The sequence below is a fragment of the Lithobates pipiens genome, unplaced genomic scaffold (assembly GCF_037356315.1).
Source record: "Lithobates pipiens isolate NorthernLeopardFrog02 unplaced genomic scaffold, aLitPip1_a1.2 Scaffold_8, whole genome shotgun sequence".
Taxonomy (NCBI): domain Eukaryota; kingdom Metazoa; phylum Chordata; class Amphibia; order Anura; family Ranidae; genus Lithobates; species Lithobates pipiens.
The window spans coordinates 268,894,393-268,919,912 of NW_027507903.1; the positions used below are offsets into that span (position 1 = coordinate 268,894,393).

General features: G+C 42.7%; 1 protein-coding gene across 6 annotated transcripts in view; it reads left to right on the plus strand.

Annotated features, from left to right (window-relative positions):
- The first annotated feature begins 24,458 nt into the window (after positions 1–24,458).
- LIN7A (lin-7 cell polarity scaffold A) overlaps positions 24,459–25,520 on the plus strand; it is a 154,004-nt gene continuing 152,942 nt past the window's right edge. For 3 of the 6 annotated variants that reach the window (XM_077471938.1, XM_077471939.1, XM_077471940.1), the window contains exon 1: positions 24,466–24,633. In XM_077471938.1, coding sequence (XP_077328064.1) covers positions 24,597–24,633 — 37 coding nt within the window. In that variant the 5' untranslated portion in view covers positions 24,466–24,596. Of the gene's footprint in view, positions 24,634–25,520 lie in introns of all 6 variants that reach the window. The other 3 variants (XM_077471941.1, XM_077471937.1, XM_077471936.1) reach the window with 3 other exon arrangements.

Below are 25,520 nucleotides of genomic sequence, written 5' to 3' on the forward strand. Positions count from 1 at the left end.
CGTGCATTATATTAGATTTAAATATTCTTATTATTTTGTATGATTTGTTTTACACAACATTGAATTAACATAACATTATTTTTAGGATATACTCTGGCTTTATTAAAATGTGTAAAAGAATGCTTTAGGGGAAATATTTAATGTAGCAGCAATGCAGCATTTCAATTATGCTTCTTTTCTTTTTATCTGCTGATTCTGAAGTAATGGGAAAAGTGTAGTGAAGCCACCTAATAGATTTTTCTGTCTCTCTATGCACATGGATAGGTCCAGTGAAACAATAAGTGGCAGGGCCGTGAAGCTTGTAAAAGACAGGGATATATAGCCCTTAGCTATCCTCCAACTAGCTAACAAGGTTGCAAATCACGTTGAAACCTTTATGAAGCACTGGGATTACTGTTCTGGGGAATAGCAATGGTCAAGAAACTATATAGTATTCAAAATTCATTACTTAATATTCCTAAAAGTAAGGTGGATTTCTATAGAATGTGTTTACAATACACAATTACAAATCATTTATTCAAATACTTATTGGCATTGGACTGATTAAAGTGAGATCTTCAGATAGACAGTTCAGTGTGTTTTAACGTGTTCAAGTTGCAGTTTAAAAGCATATTTCCACTTTTGTAGTTCAATTTCATGTAGCGGTACCCCCACAGAAGCTGCCGGAGTTTTGCCCGGGTCTTCCCTACTTTTACTCCGCAGCCAGACACAAGGTAGATTCGCACAGCCAGTTGCACACATATACTTCCTCTTGTCTCCAATGACCAAAAATGTTCAAAAACGAATCCAAAAATGAATATACACTCATCCTAGCACCTATCTAGGAGGGTGCTACATTCGGAAAACCCCACTATATGTGTTACATGCTGCCATTCACATACCATGCAAGTTTTTATTTTTTTGTTTTTGTTTTTATATTTCTTACCTTTTATCTGTTTCTTAGGAGAAGGTGACATGGCAAGGTTTTTTTAAAAATGTTAAACTGAGCCTGTCCCAAGTCTGTTCTCATTAATATATGGTGCTAGATGCCTACACCTCTAACCCTTTGTTAGGACGGCAGTATTCAAATCTAGTTACATCTGATAATGAAGAGCTGCCTGCACAGTACAGATTATTAATTTGATTGATATTAATTATGGAAAATACAGCTTCCCAACCTTCTCATAAACAAAGAAAACTACCTATAATTTTTTTCTTGATGGATGGTTCAAAACAAAGCAAAGTAGGTGTCATCCCAATCTGGCTGCAAAAGAGGAAATGTGCTTTAGCTTAGGTTCACATTGGAGCGATTGGCATGTCAAATTGCATGCCAAATCAGTGGCAATTGTGGAGCTGCACCGATTCTTAAAAGTAGTTTCTGTACTACTTTTGGTGACTTTGGGATGCGATTTGTATAGACATCTGCGCAGCAACTTGCACAGATGTCTCTGAAATTGCCCCTCTAAGTTGGGACTGACATGCTGGAATGAAATGGTGCGAGTGCAGCTGAACTCACACCATTTCATTCCCACTGTCAGTGTGAACCTGGGCTCAAGTTGATTTACTAAGTTGAGAATCTTCACAAAAAAAAACTGTGTGAATTATCACTTCTATTAATCAGTCATGTCAAAAGAAGGAGGAGGAGTCATACGGCTATCTTCTGATTCCCTTGTGGATTTTTTTGTAAAGAGCACATGGTTTTGCCATGAGGGGATGCTGTTATCAGAGCTGCGAGTCCCGTGAGTGGGAGGGGGGTTCAGGGGTGCTGTCTGAGCCGGGGGGTCCTGTGCTGAGCTATATACCCTGATTTGTGAGGCTAAGCTGTATACCCTGATCTATGAGGCTAAGCTGTATACCCTGAGCTGTATACCCTGATCTGTGAGGATAAGCTGTATACCATGAGCTGTATACCCTGATCTGTGAGGCTAAGCTGTAACCATGAGCTGTATACCCTGATCTATGAGGCTAAGCTGCATACCCTGATCTGTATACCCTAATCTGTATACCCTGATCTGTGATGTTGAACTGTATACTTTGAGTTATATAACCTGATCTGTATACCCTTAGCTGTATATCCTGATCTATGAGGTTAAGCTGTACACATTGAGCTGTATACCCTGATCTGTGATGCTGAGCTGTCTACCCTGATCTGTATACCCTGAAATGTGATGCTGAGCTGTATACCCTGATCTGTATACCCTGATCTGTGATGCTGAGCTGTATACCCTGAACTGTATACCCTGATCTGTGAGGCTAAGCTGTATACCCTGAGCTGTATACCCTGATCCGTGAGGCTAAGCTGTATATCCTGATCTGTATACCCTGAGGTGTATACCTTGATCTGTCATGCTGAGCTGCATACCCTGATCTGTTATGCTGAGCTGTATACCCTGAGCTATATACCCTGATCTGTGAGGCTAAGCTCTATACCCTGAGCTGTATACCCTGATCTGTGAGGCTAAGCTGTATACCCTGAGCTGTATACCCTGATCTGTGAGGCTGAGCTGTATACCCTTATCTGTGATTCTGAGCTGTATACCCTGAGCTGTATACCCTGATCTGTGAGGCTGAGCTGTATACTCTGGCCTGTGATGCTGGGGCTGTATACTCTGTCTTGTAATGCTGGGGCTGTATCCTGTGATGCTGAGCTGTATACTCCTGACACTATGGGTGGAAGCAAGTGGAATACAGGGGACAGAGTGGGTGGATTCTATAAGGGGTGGGGCTTATGGGAAGTGGGATGGGTCAGAAAGGAAGGGAGGGGTCTGGCACCCTCCCATCCTAAAACTTCCCCAGTCGCCACTGTTCTGACATGTCTGAGGATCATTCAGCCTGGATCAGTGGTGATAAGTGTTGCCCTGTGTGGGGAATAGAGAGTTATGACTATCCTGTTGATTCAGGTGTCATACCCATAAGGTGAGCAGCCAGGAATTTTCTTTGGTGATGGGATTGAGTACCTTCTGCACTTGAAGGATTTATAAGACACGATTTTCATTCACTGGTTTATCTCTACCTTGGCGGAGGATTTGCTTTATAGGATTTTTTAATCATTTTTAACATCTTTTTCTTATATATTTATTGCTCTGCACTTTCATGATTAACAATTAGCATGTAGCGGGTGCTGCTCAGCCTGTCTATAACTTTGTATCTCCTGCTGCAGGCTAAGACTTAAACCAACACAGGCAAGCTAACAGGGACACATTCAGAGTGTCAGCAGCTGTGGGGGTATTTCCACCCCCCCTTCCTCTCACTGTGTAAAGTGTGTAAGGCATATTCACAGGCAGGGCTGCTCACTCTGCTCTTTCCCCTGTTTCTTCATTGGCCAATCAAAAGAGGACTGCAGGAGCAGCAAGGAACTCTGGGACATGGAGTCCTCAATACAGGCGGCTTCATTGTAATCCATATAGGCAGCAGCCATTTCTAGAGCGGAGGAATCTTGACCCCAATGGCTTCTTGGGAGAGATTAGAGTTACCACGAGGCATGAGGAAGACTGGATTCTGGAGAAGGGTGCTGCGGACTTGAGTCTGTGTGATTGTTCCTGCTACAGCTCAGAGGTCAGCGACGGACATCCAGGGCTACAGAGAGGCCCCTGGGTGCATCTCCAGGCATCCCTGTCGGCATGTGGTGTTTCCATGTAGAGGTGGCCAATCAGGCAGCCTGAAGGATCGATCCTATGATATTTGATCCTATGATATTTTCCCTTTGGGCCTCTGGACATAGGATTGGTAAGAGGGCACTTGCCCAATCTTCCCTAATCCAGAACACTGAACTGCTGTTGTTACTGTGCCTCTCTTAATTAGGAGAATCTGTGACGCTGTTACACTCTGACAGTGATAGTACCTGCTTGATTTAACTGAAGATTACTAACACCATTTGAGTCCTTTCTGTCTACCAAGCCCTCTATAGATGTACTTTGTTTACTCCACTAAGGAAAGCAACAAGTGCACCACCTTAAAGTCACCTATATACAATCAAGACTAGTAATGGAGACGATCAGTGATTTTTTATCATGACTGCAACATTATGGCTGACACATCTGACAATTTTGACACATTTTTGGGACCATTGGCATTAATACAGCGATCAATGCTATAAAATTGCATTGATTACTGTAAAAATGTCACTGGCAGTGAAGGGGTTAACCACTAGGGGGCGGGGAGGGGTTAAATGTGTCCTGGGGAATTTTTCCAACTGCCTGGGGGATGGGCTAGCGGTGACATGACACTGATCGCTGCTCCTGATGACAGGGAGCAGATGATCGGTGTCCTCTCACTAGGCAGAACGGGGGGATGCTGTGTTTACATCGGCATCTCCCCGTTCTTCAGCTCCGCGACACAATCGCGGGTATATGGTCACAGAGCTCGTCGCCAGCGCACGGGGGGAAATTCAAAGTAATGTATGGATACGTTACTTTGCCCAGCGGTGCCATTCTGCCGACATAAAAGTACAGGAGCTGGTTGGCAAGCGGTTAATAGCCTTTATGCTTTGTTTCACCCATATATATATGCTTACCAGTCAATATTATTGTCACTGTTGTTTTCATTCCCTCTTTAAAGTATATGTAAACCCACCACTTAGCCAGTATAAACTAATGGCTCAGTATTAATGTATCTATACACATGCAAGCCTCCTGCATGTATCCCTACCTTGCAAATGTCACCCCCTTCAGCAGTAGGAGCCCTGCAAAACTCTGTAATCAGTGGGCGAGTCTCTTTGCCAGAGCTCAGTGGGGGCGGAGCCGTGATCTCACAAGACCCCCCGCCCACCTCTACACTCTCCTACTCTCCTATTCCTGAGTTTTGAGTAACATCCAGTCAAAACTCAGGAAAGGCACCACATGACTTTAGCATGCCCAATCATGCTGAGGTATGGAGCAGCCAATCCTGGGAGAGCTGGGGAAGAAAGGAGGGGGGATGTGAAGCTGGAACCCTAACGCACACTCTGCGCTCTGCTTGTTCATTAGATAAAGAAATCAGATGTCAATTACAGCAGTGGGGGATGTGGCAACACAAACTTATCTGTGTGTATTTTTTTTTATCTTACTAAAAAAAGACAAGAGGATTGCTCAGAGATGGATTAACTCTTCATTAACTCTTCATGGCAAGACTGGGCACAGATAAATTGATGTCCTCTACTGTACCAAGTAGAAGTCTTCATTAAAAAAATGTTTTCAGGTTTATATCCACTTTAAGCAAGTTCACAGTAAAGATAACTTATGTGTTCACTACAACCTGTGTCCATTTTCTTCAGTATTTACAAGAGCATTGTTGCCAGGTGTGCCAGTGGGGTTAAGTCTCTTCTTGGGGTTGAAGGGGCAGAGTAAGAAACCAACAATATTCAAGCGGCTCCTGTGGGGGATAGCACTACAAGTATAAGAAGGTTATGTGAAATTTTCTTATAAAGCTCGGTTCACACCTAGCAGGGTTCCTGTGCATACTGGTTCACCATTTCAGGTCCGATTTTAGCCCACATTTTGGGCTGAATTTGGATCTGAAATGGACCAAAAGACGCACAGGGCTCATGTGCAAATTTGCATCGGAGCCGCATCAGAGATATGTGAACCGACTCAATAGAGAGCCGGTCACAATCTCCTGCTATTGTGAATTGGATGCGGGATTTGCAATAGTGTGAACCCAGCCTCAGTGTTCAGCTGGCAATACCTCATTGGTGATTGTATTGTATATGTATTGTATATTTTATCTGATTGCGCTAATTTCGTTTTTCTGTTTATTAAATGTAAAAAGCATCTGCACGTGATTGGCTATTCAAAGCTATCAGGACTTTCAAATGACTGGATAACTGAAAAGAATATGTTTTAGTGAAGATTCTCATCATCTTTCGTAAGCCAGCCTCTTACAACAAGCAAGAATTCTTTAAAAGAGAGCTGCGGTAAATAAATGTAAAATCCTAAACATAATGACTGCTTATGAGACCCAGCTGAGTGATTACTGAGGCTTAGTTCACACTATTGTGTGCATCGGAGTGCATGCATATTTCCTGTGCATCGCATGTAGGGCAGCTAGTTCATTTCAATGGGCTGCCCTACGCATGAGAAACGTGGAAAAGAAGGCCTTGACCCTTTTGCAAAATCATGTGTGTGTTAGCAGATCATGGTGGTGCCATTAGGAATAAATGCCCCCACTGTGAGTCTGCTAAATGGCAGCACATTTCTGCTTGCATCAGGAAAGTGCACAATTTTGTGCATATTTCCAACTTTCACTAATGTGAACCTAGTCTTAGGCACAGCATATAGACTTGCGTCTTACTAAAATATAAGTGGCAACAATACTTGATTCCAATCACTGTCCCCAACCTCTGTGAAAGTTCTCAATTTCTTTAGTAAATCAGCCTCAATATCTTACATATCTTCAAGAGTGCAGAGGCAAGATCCAGCAGCTAAATTTCCTGATTTTTTTATTCCTCTTAAGCCGCGTACACACGGGCGGACTGTCTGTCCAACTTAGTCCGCCGAAACACATTTCAGCGGACAGTCCGCTCGTGTGTGGGCTTCAGCGGACTTTTTCAGCGTGCAGTCTGGCGGACTAAGTATTTTGAATTTCCGTAATATTGTCCGTCCAACTTTGGTTTCAGCGGACAGTCCGCTCGTGAGTAGGCTAGTTGGACGGACTAAGTATGGCGCATGCTCAGAAAGGATTTACACGGCGGAAGGTTGCATTGCTGTGTATTGGACGTCCTATTTCTAGTCCCGTCGTACGTGCTGTACACGTCATCGTGCAAGCTTTCAACGGACTGTTTGTTCATCGTGTGTGGTCAAGTCCATTCATTCGAAAGTAGGACGGACTGTCCGTCGGATTGTCTGACGGACTTAGTTGGCCAGACAGTCCGCCCGTGTGTACACGGCTTTACATTACTTGTTTCCCCTTACTTAATTCCTTCTCTAAGTATGTATTGTAAACAATATAGATAGGAGCGTATCTATTATGTCATGTCTTATCTTGCTTTTGCATCATGAAATGCAAGCAGCTGGATTTCAAGCTGAACTCTAGGAATTATTTGTAATGCACACTTTATTGGCCAAGCATGACACAACGTAAGTATGCATATCTGATACTGGGCAAATCACCGCAGTAGTCAGAGCTGCTCCAGTGATTGCCCGATCTTCCTGGTCCTGCTCAGGTTCTATGAGAATGACTGTCCCACTATCAAAGACCTTGATGCTTCACTGCGAGATTTATATTGTAGAATTTGAATTATCACAGAAATAAGCTAGTTTACCTCAATGTCACTACATATATTGCAGGGTATATACACTTTTGGTAGAAAAAGTGATGTATGTCAACAGGGCACTATTTCAGTAGTGATATAGGGATTACAAAATGTTGGAGGAGCACTTTCCTAGGGGGTATTAAACTGCTGGGTGACCCTGTGATTTCCAAAATCCTTGCAGTTATCTGATTGCTTGAGATGTTTCCAAGAAACTAGCAAAACAAACACCCTGTAAGGGGAACCAACTCTTTCCCTACTTGTCAGGTACATCTCCCTGACACTGCTCCTACTCTCTCCCTAACCAGTGAGCCTTTGTCCCTGACCTTCTCCTATACTGTGCAGGAATGATGTAGCACTTCTGTGTCAAGATGGCAGCCCAAATCTTGGAGGATTTTGGCACCCCCCAAGATGCCTGCCTAAAGCCCATAATAGGAAACAAATGAATCCCCAATGGTCTCTAACCAACTAAAAGAAAAAGCGCAGTGCCACTTTCAGGTTGCCAGATAAACTGCAGCCCATCACCTGCTTACACAATGACCAAAGGAAGGCTTATGCCAAGGACCATCACTATTAATAGAATCAGCGTTACCAACCTACCAGATTTAAATTTCTTGACGCATCACCCATAATTTACTGGCACCATCAAGAGTTTACTGGCATTTGCAAAAGTTACATATTGTAATTTGTTTTTTAAGTGCACATTTACGTTTTTTAGGCTACAAACAAGTACAGTTTAGGCCAATATGTATTCTTCTACATATTTTTGGTAAAAAAAAATCGCAATAAGAGTATACTGATTGGTTTGTACAAAGGTTATAGTGTCTACAAAATAGGGGACAGATTTATGCCATTTTAATTATTATTATTATTTTTTTTACTAGAAATGGCCGTGATCAGCAATTTTTTGTGGGACTGAGACATTGCGGCGGACAGATTGGACACTTTTTCGGGACCAATGACATTATAACAGTGATCAGAGCTAAACAATATGCACTGATCACTGTATAAATTACACTGGAAGGGAAGGGGTTAACACAAGGGAGCAAGCAAAGGGTTAAGTGTGTCCTAAGGAGGTGTTTCTAATTGTGAGGGGAGTGGACTGACTGGGAGTACAGAGAGAACGCTGTTCCTGATCCCTAGGAACAGATGGTCTCTCTGTACTCCCCTGTCAGAAACAGGGATCTGCTTTGTTTACAATCAGATCCCCATTCTGCCCCTCTGAGGAGCGATAGCGGGTGGGCAGTGGATATTGAGGCCGCTGGATCCACGGATCGGCTACCCCACTGTGCAGCGGGCGTGCGCGCCTGCAGTGTCTTGTGCATGAAACAAGGTACTAGCGTGGTGTTTTTCACGCAATAGGGCTGCATTGCCGCAGTATATATGCGGTAGGCGGTCCTTAAATGGTTAAAGTAGAACCATAGACAAAAGTATTTTTTCTGTTGACAGACTGTTGTCCTAAAATCCGACTTTTAGTACGCTCCTTCAGACAATTGTTGTCCAACTTTTGACCAGCAAATGTTGGATGGCAGGCTAGTAAATTTTCAGCGGACAATGGTCTGTTGTTGTTGGTTTCCTATCGTCTGTACACAAGTTCATCACACAAAAGTTGAAAGTACAAACACGCGTGTTCAGAATCAATGCTCACCAAAATTCGCAGAAGGTGCCCAAAGGGTGGAGCTCAAGAGCTGAAATTCCTCATAGTAGGTCACTACCTTTGTGTTTGTTGACCGACAATTGTGTACCGTTAGTATGCAAGACGAGTTCCTGGCACACGCCCTTTGGACAAAAAGTTTGATGCTCTGTTGGCCAACAATCTGATCATGTTTACCAGGCTTTAGGGAGGGTTATAACCCCTGTCAGATTTTTTTTCCCCATCTGTGTCCCACTGCAGAGATTTCCCTTCACTTCCTGTCCCATAGCCAAACAGGTTGGCCAACAAGTGTGAGGAAATCCCTGTAAACTACAGGAATTCCTTGGGGACACCAGGTCACCAGAACTTGTGTGCCTTTTGAAAGAATTCCCTTCTATCACTTTTCTGGGGACAACCCAAAATTGTGGGATTTTCTTTTAATTACACTTTTCAATGATAATGGCAAACAGGACAAATAGAGAGGATGGTGGCATAGACAGCAGTAAAAACTGACAGGTGTTCTAAACCTTCTCCACTCTATCCAAAACTAAAAAAAAAAAAAAAAAAAAAAGTTTAGTTATACTTTACCAATATTTGCATTAAAAACAGGGATTTTAGTTGCGTATATTTGTATATATTTGTATATATGTGTAAGTCATACTACTTTGTCAAGGCCCCTCTGTGAAGGGTGGTTCCTAACTTCAATCTAACAGAACTTCCATCTTAGAACATATATTGCAATGACAAAATTGAGGTCAAATATGCCTTTGAGGTAGCCCATTCCTCCTTAAAGCAGATGCTCAGCCCAGCTCATTCACAGCTGAAGACTTCCAGAGGCAACCCTAAGAGGAAACAAAATATGAATCATAATATGAAAGGGTTGCTGGACCTCTGCCTCTTCTGGTTCAGGTCGTAGCCCACAAGTGCCACTCTGGTAAATACAGCCTTGTTCCATTAGGATATATCTGCTTTCTATGATTTTCTGAAACATGTTTCATAATAATGCTCCACTCTTTCTACATGGATTATGATTACATATGTGTTCTAAGGTAAAAAAAATTACAATAACAAAAAGCAAAATAGTGTGGTCCAACACCATACATAACAGAAAATGCATTTTATGGCTTTGCTGCACCTTAGAATAATGATACAATTGAATTCTTTCTTTCATGCTTTCTGTTCTCTCCTTGAAGATTTAGGTAAACTATAAAGCTAATGACATGTTCATGGTTAGACTTTTGCACTAAAGAACCTTCACACTTTAGTAGCTTCGTAAATATATATCACAGACATCAATTTTGTAACAATAAAAAATCCTGCTCTCAAAGTAACCACCTCAAGTGTCACCCTGTGGAACAACAGGCTCCATGCTTATCTTTCTGCCATAACAGCAGATTAGGTCTAAATGAACATTAAAATATAAATAATTATGTACAGTGCTCCTATTATTAATAAATTATATTTAAAATAAAAATATATGAAACAACTTATAATAAAACATAGGTGAGTCTTATCTTATCACAGAAAAATGTAATGTGTTCAAAGTTCGTACAGTAAAACATATGACATACAGTAAATATTTAAATAATTTAAATAATATTTAGTGCAAAATCACCTAAAGAACTTACATAGCATAATTCAAATAATCTTAAGATCCCAAAGTCCCAAAATGAATTGTACACGTTTATTAGAATTGCATCCAATGTTTTCTCATGCTAGTTAACCGCTTCCAAAACTCACAATTGTAGATAAATAAAAATGTACCGTATATACTCGAGTATAGGCCGACCCGAATATAAGCCGAGGCCCCCAATTTACCCCCAAAAAAACTGGCAAACTTATTGACTCGTGTATAAGCCGAGGGTAAGACATGCCTGTCCATCCCTGTGTGTGTGTCCGTCCATCCCTGTGTGTCCGTCCATCCCTGTGTGTCCGTCCATCCCTGTGTGTCCGTCCATCCCTGTGTGTCCGTCCATCCATCCCTGTGTGTGTGTGTGTGTCCATCCATCCATCCATCCCTGTGTGTGTGTGTCTCCATCCATCCATCCATCCATCCCTGTGTGTGTGTGTCTCCATCCATCCATCCATCCCTGTGTGTGTGTGTATCCATCCGTGTGTGTGTGTGTGTGTGTGTGTGTGTGTGTGTGTGTGTCCAGCCTACCTGTGTCCTGAGCCTTTGTCCCGAGCCTCCGTCCCGTGCCGAGCCTCCTTGCCTCCGTGCCTCGCCGCCGTGCCTTGCCTTGCCTCCGTCCCGTCCCGTCCCGTGCCGTGCCGTGCCTTGCCTTGCCTTGCCTCCGTCCCGTGCCCTCTTCGTTCGTCGGCGCCTCGGCGGCCATTGTAAAATTCAAAAGCTGCGCCGCCGCCTTCGCCTGTGATAGGCGGAACACTGAATTTCCCAGCAGCCTGTGTTCCGCCTATCACGTACATCGTATCATCCTCGTCCGTAGTACGAGGATGATACGAAGTCCGTGATAGGCGGAACACAGGCTGCTGGGAAATTCAGTGTTCCGCCTATCACAGGCGAAGGCGGAGCCGGAGGCGCGGCTTTTGAACTATAGAATGGCCGCTGTCTGTCTGCTCGACACGCTGATCGAGCGGGCAGACAGCGATGACTCGAGTATAAGCCAAAGGGGGGCACTTTCAGCCTCAAAAAAGAGGCTGAAAATCTCGGCTTATACTCGAGTATATACGGTATGCTATTATTTATCTTCAATTGTTAGTGTGAGTCTTTTAATTACTTTTTAAATAAAATCCTGTAAGCAGTGAGCACTAGACATGTGCACACTGAAATATTTTGTTTCGGGATTTTTGTTTTCGTCCGAAAAATACATTTATTTAGTTACTCCCGAAATTCGTTTTTATTTTTTTATTTTTTCGTTAAAAGATGCATTTGTCTGAAACTCCAAAATAATTAAGGTCAAATCTCCATTGAAGGCTTATGGTGTCTGTCGAATGTTCTAAGAAGATTTGACTGAGCAGCTAAACTGTACGACGCAGCAATCGTACATTTCCGGTCAAATTTTCCGCCTACAAGCTATAGTACAATTCCAATGTTGTATGACACTAATAATAATTATATTTATTAATTATTATTACTAGTCAACCAACATTAGAATTCTTCTATGGGGAAGCATTTGATCATAAATGTCCTCTCGGGGCGACTGCTTCGTCAAATCTTCATGTAGAATCTTTTCTCTCTACGTCGAATAATCTTGGACTAATAGAGTTAGGTTAGGCACATTCAACCTTTTTTGCTATTGTCTCTATAATATTGAATCTTTTCTCACTATGTAGAATAATCTTGGACTAATAGAGCTAAGGTTAGGCACATTCGACCACAGGTTCGATGGACACAGACCGCTACTGTCAGTGTCATGTCGAATCTCCTATCTATATCAAACTGTTGTCACAACTAAAATGAAAATAAAGCATTTGTTTATGTTGGATCTTTCGGTTTTCGGATTCTGCACGTTCGTTATCGTTTATTAAAACGATAACGAAAATACACAAAATTCGGACGAAAATGCATTCGGACGAAAACGAATGCACATGTCTAGTGAGCTCTATGAGTTCTCTTTGTATCTTTTCATGAGTCATAATTTATACAGTACTGAAGCAATGCAGGCTGATGTGGCAACTCTGGAGTCCTTTGGAGGCTTGTTTGAACTCATTCTGTATATTACCTCTCTTAATGTGTTTGTTAACTCAAACTTCTAAATTACTGGCAGCCCCTCTATTAAAGGCAGGCACACCACCCTGTGTAAGTCTCTTCTAAAAACAAGGCTTGTAAATACCTATTTAGGGCGATCTTCAGGCCGGTCACGTGACTCGTGGACACTTTACAGTTCTGATACATGGCTTCTGCAGGAGGAGCTGAGATCTCCCTCTAACCTCAGCCGGGGAGCCCCTTCCACAGAAGCCCTGTCTCTGAGCTGTAAAGTGACCGCGAATCAGAGACACCGACATGGAGCTGTCAGGCAGGGAGGAAGGGGTGAGGAGGAGAAAGGAGAGCAGAGAGGACAGCTGTGGTTGATGGAAGAACGTACTCTGACCACAGTGGTCAGGGGTCAACAACCTTGATTTTCGTGGTCAGTGCAGAGAGGGGGATACAGGAAATGGCAGGTTCAAGGAGTTTTTTTTTTTACAGTTTAGAGGGGGGCAGATTATACAGCACATGCACTGTACTGTTTAATCTGCTTTAAGGGACCAGGATCTGAATTCTTTTTATGTCCATCCAAGGAGATGAGGGCTCACCTGAAGAACAATGTAGTGTTGGAAGTGGTTAATTGATGTTAGAAAATAATATATGCAATTCTAATACACATGCACAGTTAATTTTGGGACACTATTTTTGTTGGTATCTTTTAAGGACCTCAAAGTGTACTTGGCTCTCTGGGGATTCTCCTTCCTCATTGGCTAAGACAGCAGCGGGAGCCGTTGGCTCCCACTGCTGTCAATCACAGCCAGTGAACCAATGATGGGGGCGGTGGGGCTGAGTCTTGGCTCTGTGTGTGAATGGACAAGCAGAGCCTGTGGCTTGGGAGCGAGCCTGATTGGGTGACCCGCCATTGCAAGCTGCTGGGGAAGGTGGGGTGGGGGACTCGAGAAAAGGAGAATCAGGGCTGCTCTGTGCAAAAACACCACACAGAACAGGTATGACATGTTTATTTAAAAAATTGCACTATGCAAGTTCCTTAGGTGGCTTTATGCTAGATATCATTTCAATTCAGTATATATTTATGTCATACTGTATGTATGTTTCACTTGTGTGAAAAGATTTTTATTCACTTATGTTATAGTATGAGTTGACTCACATATTTTTTATGAGATTAGATACAGTTGGTTATTAACAGGGGAGTTGTTGATGTTGGTGGTTTCACAACAGTGTTAGCTGCTCTAAATTAGTATTCTAATTTGGTTTTGAGTAGCACTGGAATTTTTCAAATTTTATTTTTCTAAATTAACATTATTACCAGGTCAACTACTATTACAAAGTTTCCCATGAATAAATTAATGGATTAAACAATTTGAGTACAGTAATTTCATGGATTGCAACCCACTGGTACTCCAAATATAGTAAGCAAGAGGGTATTGCTCTGTTGGAATGTAGACCTATTAGGATGTTTTATGGGTAAGTGTGCGCTCAGCAAACACCCCAGATCCAGTCCTATTTTGGGTGTTATTAGAAAGTGTACCTGTCAAGGTAGCAAAAAATCCTAAAAGAAGGTGCTCTTGAAATAAAAAGCTCTAATACTTACCTCTCCAGCAGTACTTCGATGACATCCAAGCACTGAAACTTCCTTAACACTTCTAGGTGCATCCCACAACCATGTATAGTGTTTTTTTTCCTCTGACCCCTTACATTACTACAAGACGCAGCAGTGATGCGGGTGAGAGAGAAGATGGAACAAGGGTGCGTGGGGACTGGGGAAACACAGGCATCTGTAAAATGCTGAAGAAACTGATGGAGGCTGCAGTACTGGAATGAAGGGTAGGTAGGAGACACAGGCTGGCAGAGAGGTGTGTTTCATATTTTAGGAAACCGGTCTATATTTATTAGATTATTAACCAATTTCCAAAGGAAGCTACCCACAGACATCAAAGGCCTGTTGGACATGCAGGCCTATTATATCCCAAGTGGTAGAGAAGCCCACAGTGAACTAGTTACATAGTTGCATAGTTACATAGTTAGTCATAGTCCATCTAGTTCAACCAATAAAAAGGAAAAAATTCTAAATAAAATCCCAAAAAAAATAATAATAATACAATCCTATATACACAATCCTTTGCACAGTTTATCCAAAGGAAAGCAAAAAAAACCCCAGCAAAGCATGATCCAATTTGCTACAGTAGGGGAACAAAATCCTTCTTGATCCCTCGAGAGGCAATTGGATAAACTAGTAATACGTCCAAAGCAGCAAATACCCACTGGGGGTAACTTAGTAAATATCAGAGGCTGTTCACTAAGGAAAGTGAATGTTTGTAAATACAGTAAAGCTGTGTTCATTTTGAATACCAAAATAAGTGAACATCTGCTATGTCTTTAGTAAATCAACATCACGTTGATTAGGTAGAAAGTATATTATATTTACTGATCTTCAACTTCTTTTTCTTTTTTTCAATTACTTTTTTACTTCAGATACTTTCTAGGCCTAGGCAATTGTTGTCATACACCCCAGGAGTCTTCAGGAGGGGAGGAGTTTTCTCAGCTAGGCACACTCTCCTGCTTGCATGCCTGAACTGAGGGCAGATTGATTCTAGGAAGAAAAAGTAACATGAATCAATTGCCTTTATTCAATTTGGCCAAGCCCAGAAATGCTAGAGGGTGTTTTTCAAAGTGATTTCACAGAAAAAAAGCATGGAAACATGGATGTATGGGGGGAGTTTGCTTTGAATAAAAAAAAAAAAAATGATGAAATTGTGTTTTTGGTTTGTGGTACTCAGATGCAGTGTAGTTCCACATTAAATTCAAGTTACGATTTAGTAGTAGAGTGTATCTTCCAAAGTTTTCATTCCTAATGGTATCATGCATAAATTTAAACATGAGTAAAAATAGCTAAAGAATATATTTGAAACAATTTTATTTAACGTACTGGAAAAGGCATTATTCCTATTAAAACTATTGTAATCCCAGCATTGTAGCTACAGTGAGTTTTGTGGTTTGAGATAAAGTGGCAAGAACATAGTTAGGGATCTGAGCTAGACAGGTCTTAGAACAGATACTGTACTGTCCTATAGAATAAATATATTTTACTGAAGAACAGCCAAGGATAGCAGGAGTGTAATTTAAGCAGAGATCCACTGCAACAGGGGTCAGGAGAGGTATAATCATTAGTAATTTAGTATACGGAAAACAGAAGAGCTTGGTAAACCAGTAAATCAGTAGGTTCATGCAAAGCTGACATTACACAAAATCTGAAACCTGCAGTAAACTGGTATTGAAACCGATATTTCCCATTAGAGATAAGGTGCCTCATGAAGAAAACAAGTCATTGCGCCAAATAAGATCACCAAATTAAAATACAGTGCTGTATTCCTTTTTTATTGTTCAATTAAAAAAGGCAGCTAGTAAACACAACTGGAGTAAACATTATGTTGTGAAGAAAAACAACAAATTAAATTAACAATAGAAAAAAAGATGAAGAACAATAAAGAAATGTCTACAATTAATTTTTACCAAATTGGATTAAATAGTATAATTTATGTTTCTAAATATATGTAAGGATATCTGCATGATCCAAAACACATCCATCGAAATGAAAGGTTCAAGATTAAAATGTTGAACGCAATAGGCTGCTAATAAACTGATTACAATTAAAACAGTAATTGGCAAGCTTTAAGTAATAGAGTAGAAGAATAAATAACCGAAAAAAGACTGATGTGAGCTTCATAGACAGTCAAAGTTATACGCAGTTGTGCATGTCAATGTAAAAATTAAAGCAAGTTTACATTGCACTGTCTATAGCAGCTTGCGGGAATCAAAGCTCCATAAATAGATACTGCCAATATAAGATAGCATTGAGCCATCACACGAGGCTGATTTCCACAGGGAATTCATAATTACATTCTGGGTCCTTGCCAATAAGTATATAAGACAGTATGACAAATATTCACTCACACACACACTATAGGAAGTTTTTTTATTTGATTTAATAGACCTAACAGGTCACTTATTATGTCAAAAACATTTGCTTCAAGGGTAGATGTGAAGATGGAAGAATATTTGCTAAAACTTGTAATAGTTGTGCAAATAACTCTTTCGAAAAAGCAGAAAGAATTCTGGGAAATGCTATGTGTAAAATGTCAGGTATAGCAGGTACAAAACCATTGCATCCACTTCCATCAAACAGAATATTGGCATGCATTAAAAAGGGGATCAACTGCAGAGATAAAACGATAATTCTCCCACTCTACAAGACTCTGGTATGGCCTCACCTAGAGTATGCTGTCCAGTTCTGGGCACCAGTCCTCAGGAAGGATGTACTGTAAATGGAGCGAGTACAAAAAAGGGAAACTCTGGAGGATATTAGTTATGAGGAAAGGGTCTGGCGGATATTAGTTATGAGGAAAGGTTGTGAGTACTGAACTTATTCCCTTTGGAGAAGAGACGCTTGAGAGGGGATATGTTTTCAATATACAAATACCATACCGGTGACCCCACAATGGGGATAAAACTTTTTTGCAAAAGGGACTCGTGGCCACTTATTAAAATTAGAAGAAATTAGGTTTAACCTTAAACTACGTAGAGGGTTCTTTACTGTAAGAGTGACAAGGTTGTGGAATTCCCTTCCACAGGTGGTGGTCTCCGTGGGGAGCATTGATAGTTTCAAGAAACTATTAGATAAGCACCTGAAAAACAGCAACATACAGGGATATATAAGGTAATACTGACAAAAATGACACACATAGGTTGGACTTGATGGACTTGTGTCTTTTTTCAACCTCACCTACTATGCAACTGTGTAACTATGTAACTTTGTAACATCCAGTTACAGACCTTTCATGAAGTATCTTTACTTTTGGAGAGTTTTGTTTGCAACCTCCATGTCAGATAAATGTACTCTTGTGACATCAAATAACTCCCTACAATTGTAATATTTCCAAAATATAACAAAACATTGCTCAGATGCAGACCAAGCCCCCTTGCCTAAAAATGTCTTGATTCCTGGACATTCCCAGGTTCTCAGCAGCTCAGAGAGGCCACAACTGATGAGGCGGGGTAGCCGGACAAATGATCTGCAGTCAGATGAGTGGCCTTCCACTATCAGAACTGCTATGCGGGCAAATGAGCAGGAGTCTAATAGCTCCCCCAGAAGACCTGATGACTATGTGTACCCTTTGTGCTTGGGCCTTGGATCACTCTAGCTGTTTGCCTGTGTTACCAAAGCTACCATGGACTTCACTGAGGGAGATGCTATATTTGAGGGTAATCACAAATAGCTGTTTGTGTTCTAAACAGTTTTTGCTGCAGTAATGATTTTCATCTAGACTTTCTATGGGTATTGAGACTTATAAAGACTATGTTATGCAACCATGTTAACCATAATTGAACCACAGAGACATTTCTGTGAAGAGTCCATGTTTATACAGCTTTCAAAATCTATTTACACGCATGCGACTTGTGGTACCTCATGTTTTCCAATGATAACCATTCATATATGTGTGACTTAAAGTCCTAGTGACTTCAAAGTAGTTTATAATTCCAAGAGGTGTAGGTGTGACTCTGTTCTAAAATGTGTGTGCTCCCAACTCACTAGCTAATCACTGCTTTAAACATGTGAACAAACTTAAGCGCATGACAATGCTACGTGTGCCAATAATGCTTGCATAGAAAAGTGACTAGTGCTAAAGTTAATGGTTACTCAAGAAGAAAAAAATACAATGATGTAATAATAAAAGCAAAGTGACAGGTGCTCTTCATTCATAGGTGATTTAAAGGGATTGTAAAGGTAAGTGTTTTTTCACCTTAATGCATCCTATGCATTAAAGTGAAAAAAACACCTGGCAGTGCCCGGCCCCCTACCCCCCTATTTTACTTACCTGAACCCTCAAACTTGTCCCACAGAGACGCACCGTCTCTCGGCTAGGGGGTTCTTGGCTGTTGATTGGATAGATTGATAGCAGTGCAGCCATTCGCTCCTGCTGCTGTCAATCAAATCCCCGCCGGGGGGGGGGCCGAATCCTGCATTTATGGACTCCAAATGCTGGGCCCCGGAGCGCACCTTCAAGGTAACCCCCCAGGAGAGCGCTTCTCCCAGGGGGTTATTTAATGTGGGGAGGAGCCGAGAGATCCGCCAAGGGACCCCAGAAGAGCAGGTTCGGGGCCACTCTGTGTTAAATGAGCTGAACAGTGGAAGTAAGTATGACATGTTTGTTATTTTTTTTTTTTTTTAAAGGAACGTTTAGTATCACTTTAAATGCTTGAAATTTTTTTTTGCAGAAAAATGCAGTCCTTGGGAAAATATATATGTGTGCAGTCCTGTGCAAAAACAATCCAAAGGTAACAGGCGTTCTTCATTCATATATCATAACATTCCAGAAAGGGACAAGTGCTCTTCAATCATTTGTGCTGGTCCTCCTTACAGTGCCCCTATAGGAAATGCACTCACCGGAAATTCTCACCCCTCACAGGGGTATTGCGCATTTACAGTATCTGCCACTGTGCAGCAGTATGAAGATCCACAGCTTGCTTATATTCCTAGTGTGCGATCCTTCATGCCTCCCATATATAGAAGAAAAATACTGCCATAGTTTAATAACATTTGAAAAAGGTTTTATCATGCCAAACATTAAAGTTGTAATCACATTTACAGTATGTTATAAAGGCTAGTAATAAAAAAAACAGGAAGCCGGGATAATACACGATCCACGACCTTTGACCAGAAGGGACCCGAAGACATTCAGAAACTCCACCCTCAAGGCGTCATGGAGCTTGGGTCTGAAATGTTCGGTGGCCACTGTAACAAAGTCCTAGTCCTAGTCCGGCACCTGTGATTGACAGGACACTGATCCAATGCCGATGTCCTGTCAAATAATGCCTCTCATCGAAAAATGCATCCCACGCACTGTGCATGCGCAGTACATCACGTCACTCCAGCTGATATCCCGATCAGCTGCCATGACATATCGACTGGGCATGCGCCGTTCCGTTGGCTGCATTTTTGGATGAGAGGCAAGCCATGGAGAGCGCACAGAGAGAGAGAATCTAAATGTTAGATTCTGCCTCTCTCTCTCTGTGCATTTCAACACTGATGTAAATAAGATCTCCTCTGGGTTCACTGATGTAAGGAAGAAATCCTTTGGGTACACTGATGTAAAGGAGAACTCCTCTGGGAACACTGATGTAAGGGAGAACTCCTCTGGAAACACTGATGTAAGATAGAACTCCGCTGGGAACACTGATGTATTGGAGAACTCTGCTGGGAACACTGATGTAAGGGAGAAATCCGCTGGGAACACTGATGTAAGGGAGAACTCCACTGGGTACACTGATGTAAGGGAGAACTCCGCTCTCTACACTGATGTAAGGGAGAACTCCTTTGGGTACACTGATGTAAGGGAGAACTCTGCTGGGTACACTGATGTAAGGGAGAAATCCACTGGGTGCACTGATGTAAGGAAAGACTCCACTGGGAACACTGATATAAAGAAGAACTCTGCTTGGAACATTGATGTAAACGAGAACTCCACTGGGTACACTGATGTAAAGGGAGAACTCCGCTGGGAACACTGATGTAAGGGAGAACTCCACTGGGAACACTGATGTAAGGGTGAACTCCGCTCTCTACACTGATGTAAGGGAGAACTCCTTTGGGTACACTGATGTAAGGGAGAACTCCGCTCTCTACACTGCTGTAAGGGAGAACTCTGCTGGGTACACTGATGTAAGGGAGAAATCCGCTGGGTGCACTGATGTAAGGAAAGACTCCACTGGGAACACTGATATAAGGGAGAACTCTGCTTGGAACATTGATGTAAAAGAGAACTCCACTGGCTTAATAACTTTAGTGGCAGCACCACATCCAGCCCTGCCCCTAGGCTGCTCTAGAGAAAGGGGCAGGCCCCGTGCATAAGCAGTGTATATTTCAGGGGAGCTTGGATTGACAGAGCGGTGCCAGTGGGAGGACCAAGGTCTGTACTTCGAGAGGGGGGAGGGGCCATGAATAGCTGTGTAAGTGACCTACACTGCAGTTTAAGAAATCCCATCAGAGATCCCCATTCCCAAGAGCTTGCAATCTATTAAAATGGCATTCAGTTTATCTCTATTTACTCTGTTCTTTTGACAAGTGTGCTTTAGATAGAGCATGTCAAGCCATAGCTGTGCTCCCTGGGGGGCCCTACAGACTTGGCCATGGTGAGTGACCAAGTAGCATATCCCCCACACCATCCCATACCCCACTCCATCTCCCATGAGGACAGTGATCCTCCCTTCTCTCCTGGGCACAGGGACCCCTTCTCCTCTGGGGACAGAGACCCCCTTCTCCACTGCAGACAGGGACCCCCTTCTTCCCCGGAGACAGGGCCCCCCTTCTCCCCTGTGGACAGGGACCCCCCTTCTTCCCTGGGGACTGGCATTTTATCTCCCCTGGGGACTGTGAGCCCTTCTCCCCTGGGGACTGGGACATCCATCTCCTCTGGGGACTGAAACACCCATCTCCCCTGGGGACTGGGACTCCTTCTCCCCTGGAGACTGGCATTCTATCTCCCCTGGGGAATGGATCCTCTTCTCTCCTGTGGACTGGGACACCAATCTCCCCTGGGTACTGGCATCCTATCTTCCCTGGGGACTGGGGCCACCTGAGGAGCGAGACCCCCTTCTCCCCGGAGAACAGAGACCCCCTTCTCCCCTGAGGACAGAGACCCCCTTCTCTCCTGGGAACAGGGACCCCCTTCTACCCTGGGGACTTGCATCCTACCTCCCCTGAGGACTGGGACCCCTTCTCTCCTGGGGACAGGGACCCCTTCTCTCCTGGGGACTGAGACACCCATCTCCCCTGGGGACTGGCATCCTATCTCCTCTGGGGACAGGGACCCCTTCTACCCTGGGGTCAGAGACCAGCTTCTCCCCTGGGGACTGGCATACTATCTCCTCTGGGGACAGGGACCCCTTCTACCCTGGGGTCAGAGACCAGCTTCTCCCCTGGGGACTGGGACCCCTTCTCACCTGGGGACTGGGATCCTATTTCACCTGGGGGCAGAAACTCCATCTCCCCTGGGGACGGGGACTCCATCTCACCTGGGGGCAGGACTTCCATCTCCCCTCAGGAAAGGCACCCCACCTCCACTAAGAACAGGAACCTGATCACCCTGTGTGTGCCAACCTCACCGTCCTGCCAGATCATCCTGAGTGTGCCAACCTAACCGCCCTGCCTGGCGTGTCCTGTGCGAGGGCCCTCCTGTGAGAGCTCTTATCAGGATTTTACCCCACTGACTTCTCCCGCTACATGAATACATGGATGTGCTCCCACTACACGACTGACCCCTCTGTGTGCTCCCCCATATGTAAGGAAAAGGCTGCAGAGTATGATCTAAGGAGGAACTCTGATGTAAGGGGTGCACTTATATCAGAATCCACTGCATTCCCTGACTTCTCATACCCGGAACACATTAAAGTTTATCTGATCAGTACTCAGCCATTCATAGAAAGCGGTGTATGGTAGCAAAGAGTCAGAGGTTGTGACCTCATCAGCCTGCCTCTGTGACTTAGCTAATCAGAGGAAGCTTTGTGTATATTGCTAAAATAAATAGCTTTCTCTGAATGGATAAGCATCGATCGGATAGACTCTACTGTGTTCCGGGTATGAGACAGGAAGTCTTGGCTCAAACCTAGAACACAGTGCAGTATGCTGTATGTAGCCTCATCTACATACAGTTTATACAGCACATCCAGTGGCTTCACGTGCTAGTGAGGGACATCTCTCATTTGGGCCAAGCTGGTAACATGTATCAAAATCTAGAGTTCAGCTTTAGGCCCCTTTCACACTTGTGCAACTTGTCCTGCTACTTGGGATTGAAAAGTTGCATGACAAATCGTACCCCATGATTTCCAATGAGTACCATTCATATCTGTGCAACTTCAAGTCGCACCGACTTCAAAGTAGTCCCTGTACTCTTTTGGTCCGACTTTGATGAGAGGTGAGATCCATAGACCTCAAGTTTATGCAGGCATTCTCTGAAATCACGTCAAAATCGCATGACTTTGAAGTCGCAGTAGTGTGAAAAAGGCCTTGAAGTGACCCGACATGTCCCTATTCATGTAGTTACATGGTTAGTCAAAAAGACACAAGTCCATCTAGTTCAACCTACAGTATAAAAAGGGGGGAAAAAAATATCTATCTATATATATATATATATATATATATATATATATATATATATATATATATATACAGTATATATCATACAATCCCATATACACAATCCTATACCCACAGTTGATCCAGAGGAAGGCAAAAAAAAACCCCAGCAAAGCATGATTCAATTTGCTCCAGTAAGGGAAAAAATAATTTCCTGATCCCCGAGAGGCAATTGGATATTCCCTGTATCAACTTTACCTATAAACGTTAGTATCCAGTTATATTATGTACACACAATAAAACTTTGCTTTGAGAGTAACTTATTTTGAGAGCGTTTTGCAAGACAAGCAAAATTTTAAAATAAATGTTGACTTGATATACAAGCGATGTCTTGATATACAAGTAGTCACAACTGAGTATAAAAGAGAAGAGAGGTGCCTCTAAGTGTAGGAATATGGTTACATTTAATGAAAGTACAACATTTAGCAACATATTGCTACACTCAGAGCCAATTCACACAGAGGCACCCCGACTTGCAGCGCGACTCTGTAAGGCGAGCTGCACACGACTTCAGCGGCAGCTTGCAAAATGACTTCTGTATAGAAGTCAATGCAAGTCGCCCTGAAGTTTTCCCCAAGTAGTACAGGAACCTTTTTTTAAGTCGGAGCGACTTGAGTCGTTCCTATTAGAACAGTTCCATAGTACAGAACGAAATGTGACTTGTCAGGTGGCTGTCATCTGACAAGTCGCCCCTGCGTGAACCGGATCTTAGAGGAGCCTCTTTTCTCTTTTATACTCTGTAGCTCCTGTTGGATTTTGCTTCTAATCCCCTTGTAGAGGCTGACATTTGTGGATGGACATTTTATGGTTACACAATCTGGTCACTTTACGATAATCTTTTTATAACGACTATAAACTTAAGGATTTATGAATAAATGGTTGTGTAACGAATCATTTGAGTTTCCATTATTTCTTATGGGGAAATTTGCTTTGATATACAAGTGCTTTGGATTACAAGCATGTTTCTGGAACGAATTATGCTTGCATCCCAAGGTTTTACTGTATTATGTATTTTTAAGTATTTTTGTTACTTTTGCCTTTTTTTTCCATCAATATAAAAAATATGGCTTGCATTTCATATTATAATCTTAATGCATGGTGCATTCCTGCAGTCCTATGCAGCGTGCATTTCAATGAGCTCCAGTGCAGCTGCATGCATATCTCCATTTGCGCAGCAACTAATGTAGCAGCACTATCAAAGTCGATAAAAAAACGTAGGTGACTCTAACGTTTGCGTCATCTGACACAATTAGGTCACATACCATAAAACTTTTGAGGAGGAGCTTTCACTTGCCACAGTACAAGCACAATCCAGATGCAAGCAGCATTAAAGTTGCCACATTGTCACTCTCTGTGATATCCTCACTGCATGGAACAACCAAATACTGCTGTATTCCATTGTGTGCAAGCCTCATAAAAGCATCAGAAAGTGTTGTGGCAGCAGAAGGAGGAATCAAATACAGTATTAAGGTGAATATAGTGGAAAAAAAAAATACATCCTTCAGCGTTGCGGTTACCAGGGGAACATTACAGGATATAAAAATATACTTGTGCGAAAAATGAATCGATCAAATCCAAGTGCAGCGTCTCATGGTAACCATCCAGCGCTCTCGGAGAGACTGCCAGCGCTCTTCTGTATTGTGCACGCGTGTTACGTGTGATCTCTACATTATTACTCAGTGGAAGATTTGCAATGATTGCTGAGAGATTGTCTTATTAGGAAGATAAAGTTAATAACAGCTCCAGCGAGCTGCTGTCTCCGAGAGCTGTGCCTCTCTCTCTCCATGTCTCTCCCCCCTCTCTCTCTCTCTCTCCATGTCTATCCCCCTCCCCCCTCTCTATTTCTCTCTCCTCCAGTTCTGCTGCTCTGGCTCTGAGCATCACTCTGCATCCGACCACAGATATGGCGACAGTGGTCCAGCCCCTCACATTGGACAGAGGTAGGACTAGATCAGTACCTGCTACTGATGCTGCTGTGTGCATGTGTTTGACATTGCTGTGCATGATGGCCAGCTTCACTGGGAATGCTCTTATCATTATTCAATGGATCTAGGCAGAGTATAGTGTGAAACCATCTGTTTCTACAGCTCCTGAACATCTGAGTGTGTGTATTGCTGGAACAGTCACAGCCTGGAATCCATACTGGCCTGGAAAAGGGGATAAATGGCAGTGGGGAAGCTTTATTATAAGTACACCAGATGAAAGCAATCTGTAAATGATTACCTGGGAACAGGTTGCTCTCACCTCCAGCTTTTGTGGAGGGTGTTCTTTGCCCTATGACCTGATCATCAAAGATAATTATTTGAAAGAGCAGAGATGGATAGTGCTCTACATGTGTCTTGTATGACCAATAAGAAGTTGTGTTTTTTTTTTTGGATGTGCACTGGGTCAACCTAATTGACATTAGACGAGGGATTGGCTAGCCATCCAAGGTGCTGAAAGAGGCAGCAGCTCCTCCGCAGGAGAAGGATCAGCACCTGCAGAAGAAATGTGCTACCAGGAGCAAGGACAGACACAACCAGACTATGCCAGAAGGAAAGGGGAGGGAAGGCAGTTTTGTTGATCAGATGTTGCAACTGGAGCTGAAAACCATTAAAATTAGCGTAAAGAAGTTAGGAACGAAAAGCTCAAAGTCACAGTGAAGTATACAAGCTTCCAAAGGAGCTCAAACTGTAGAGTTGCCACCTCATCCCTTTAAACCCGAACACCTTTGAATTACGTTCTGAGGCTAATTAAATGCAGATAAGGCACCAAGTGAGTTTAATTACTACCTTAATCAGATATAGAACCTGTGTAATTAATATGTGTTCGGGGTTTAAAGGGATGA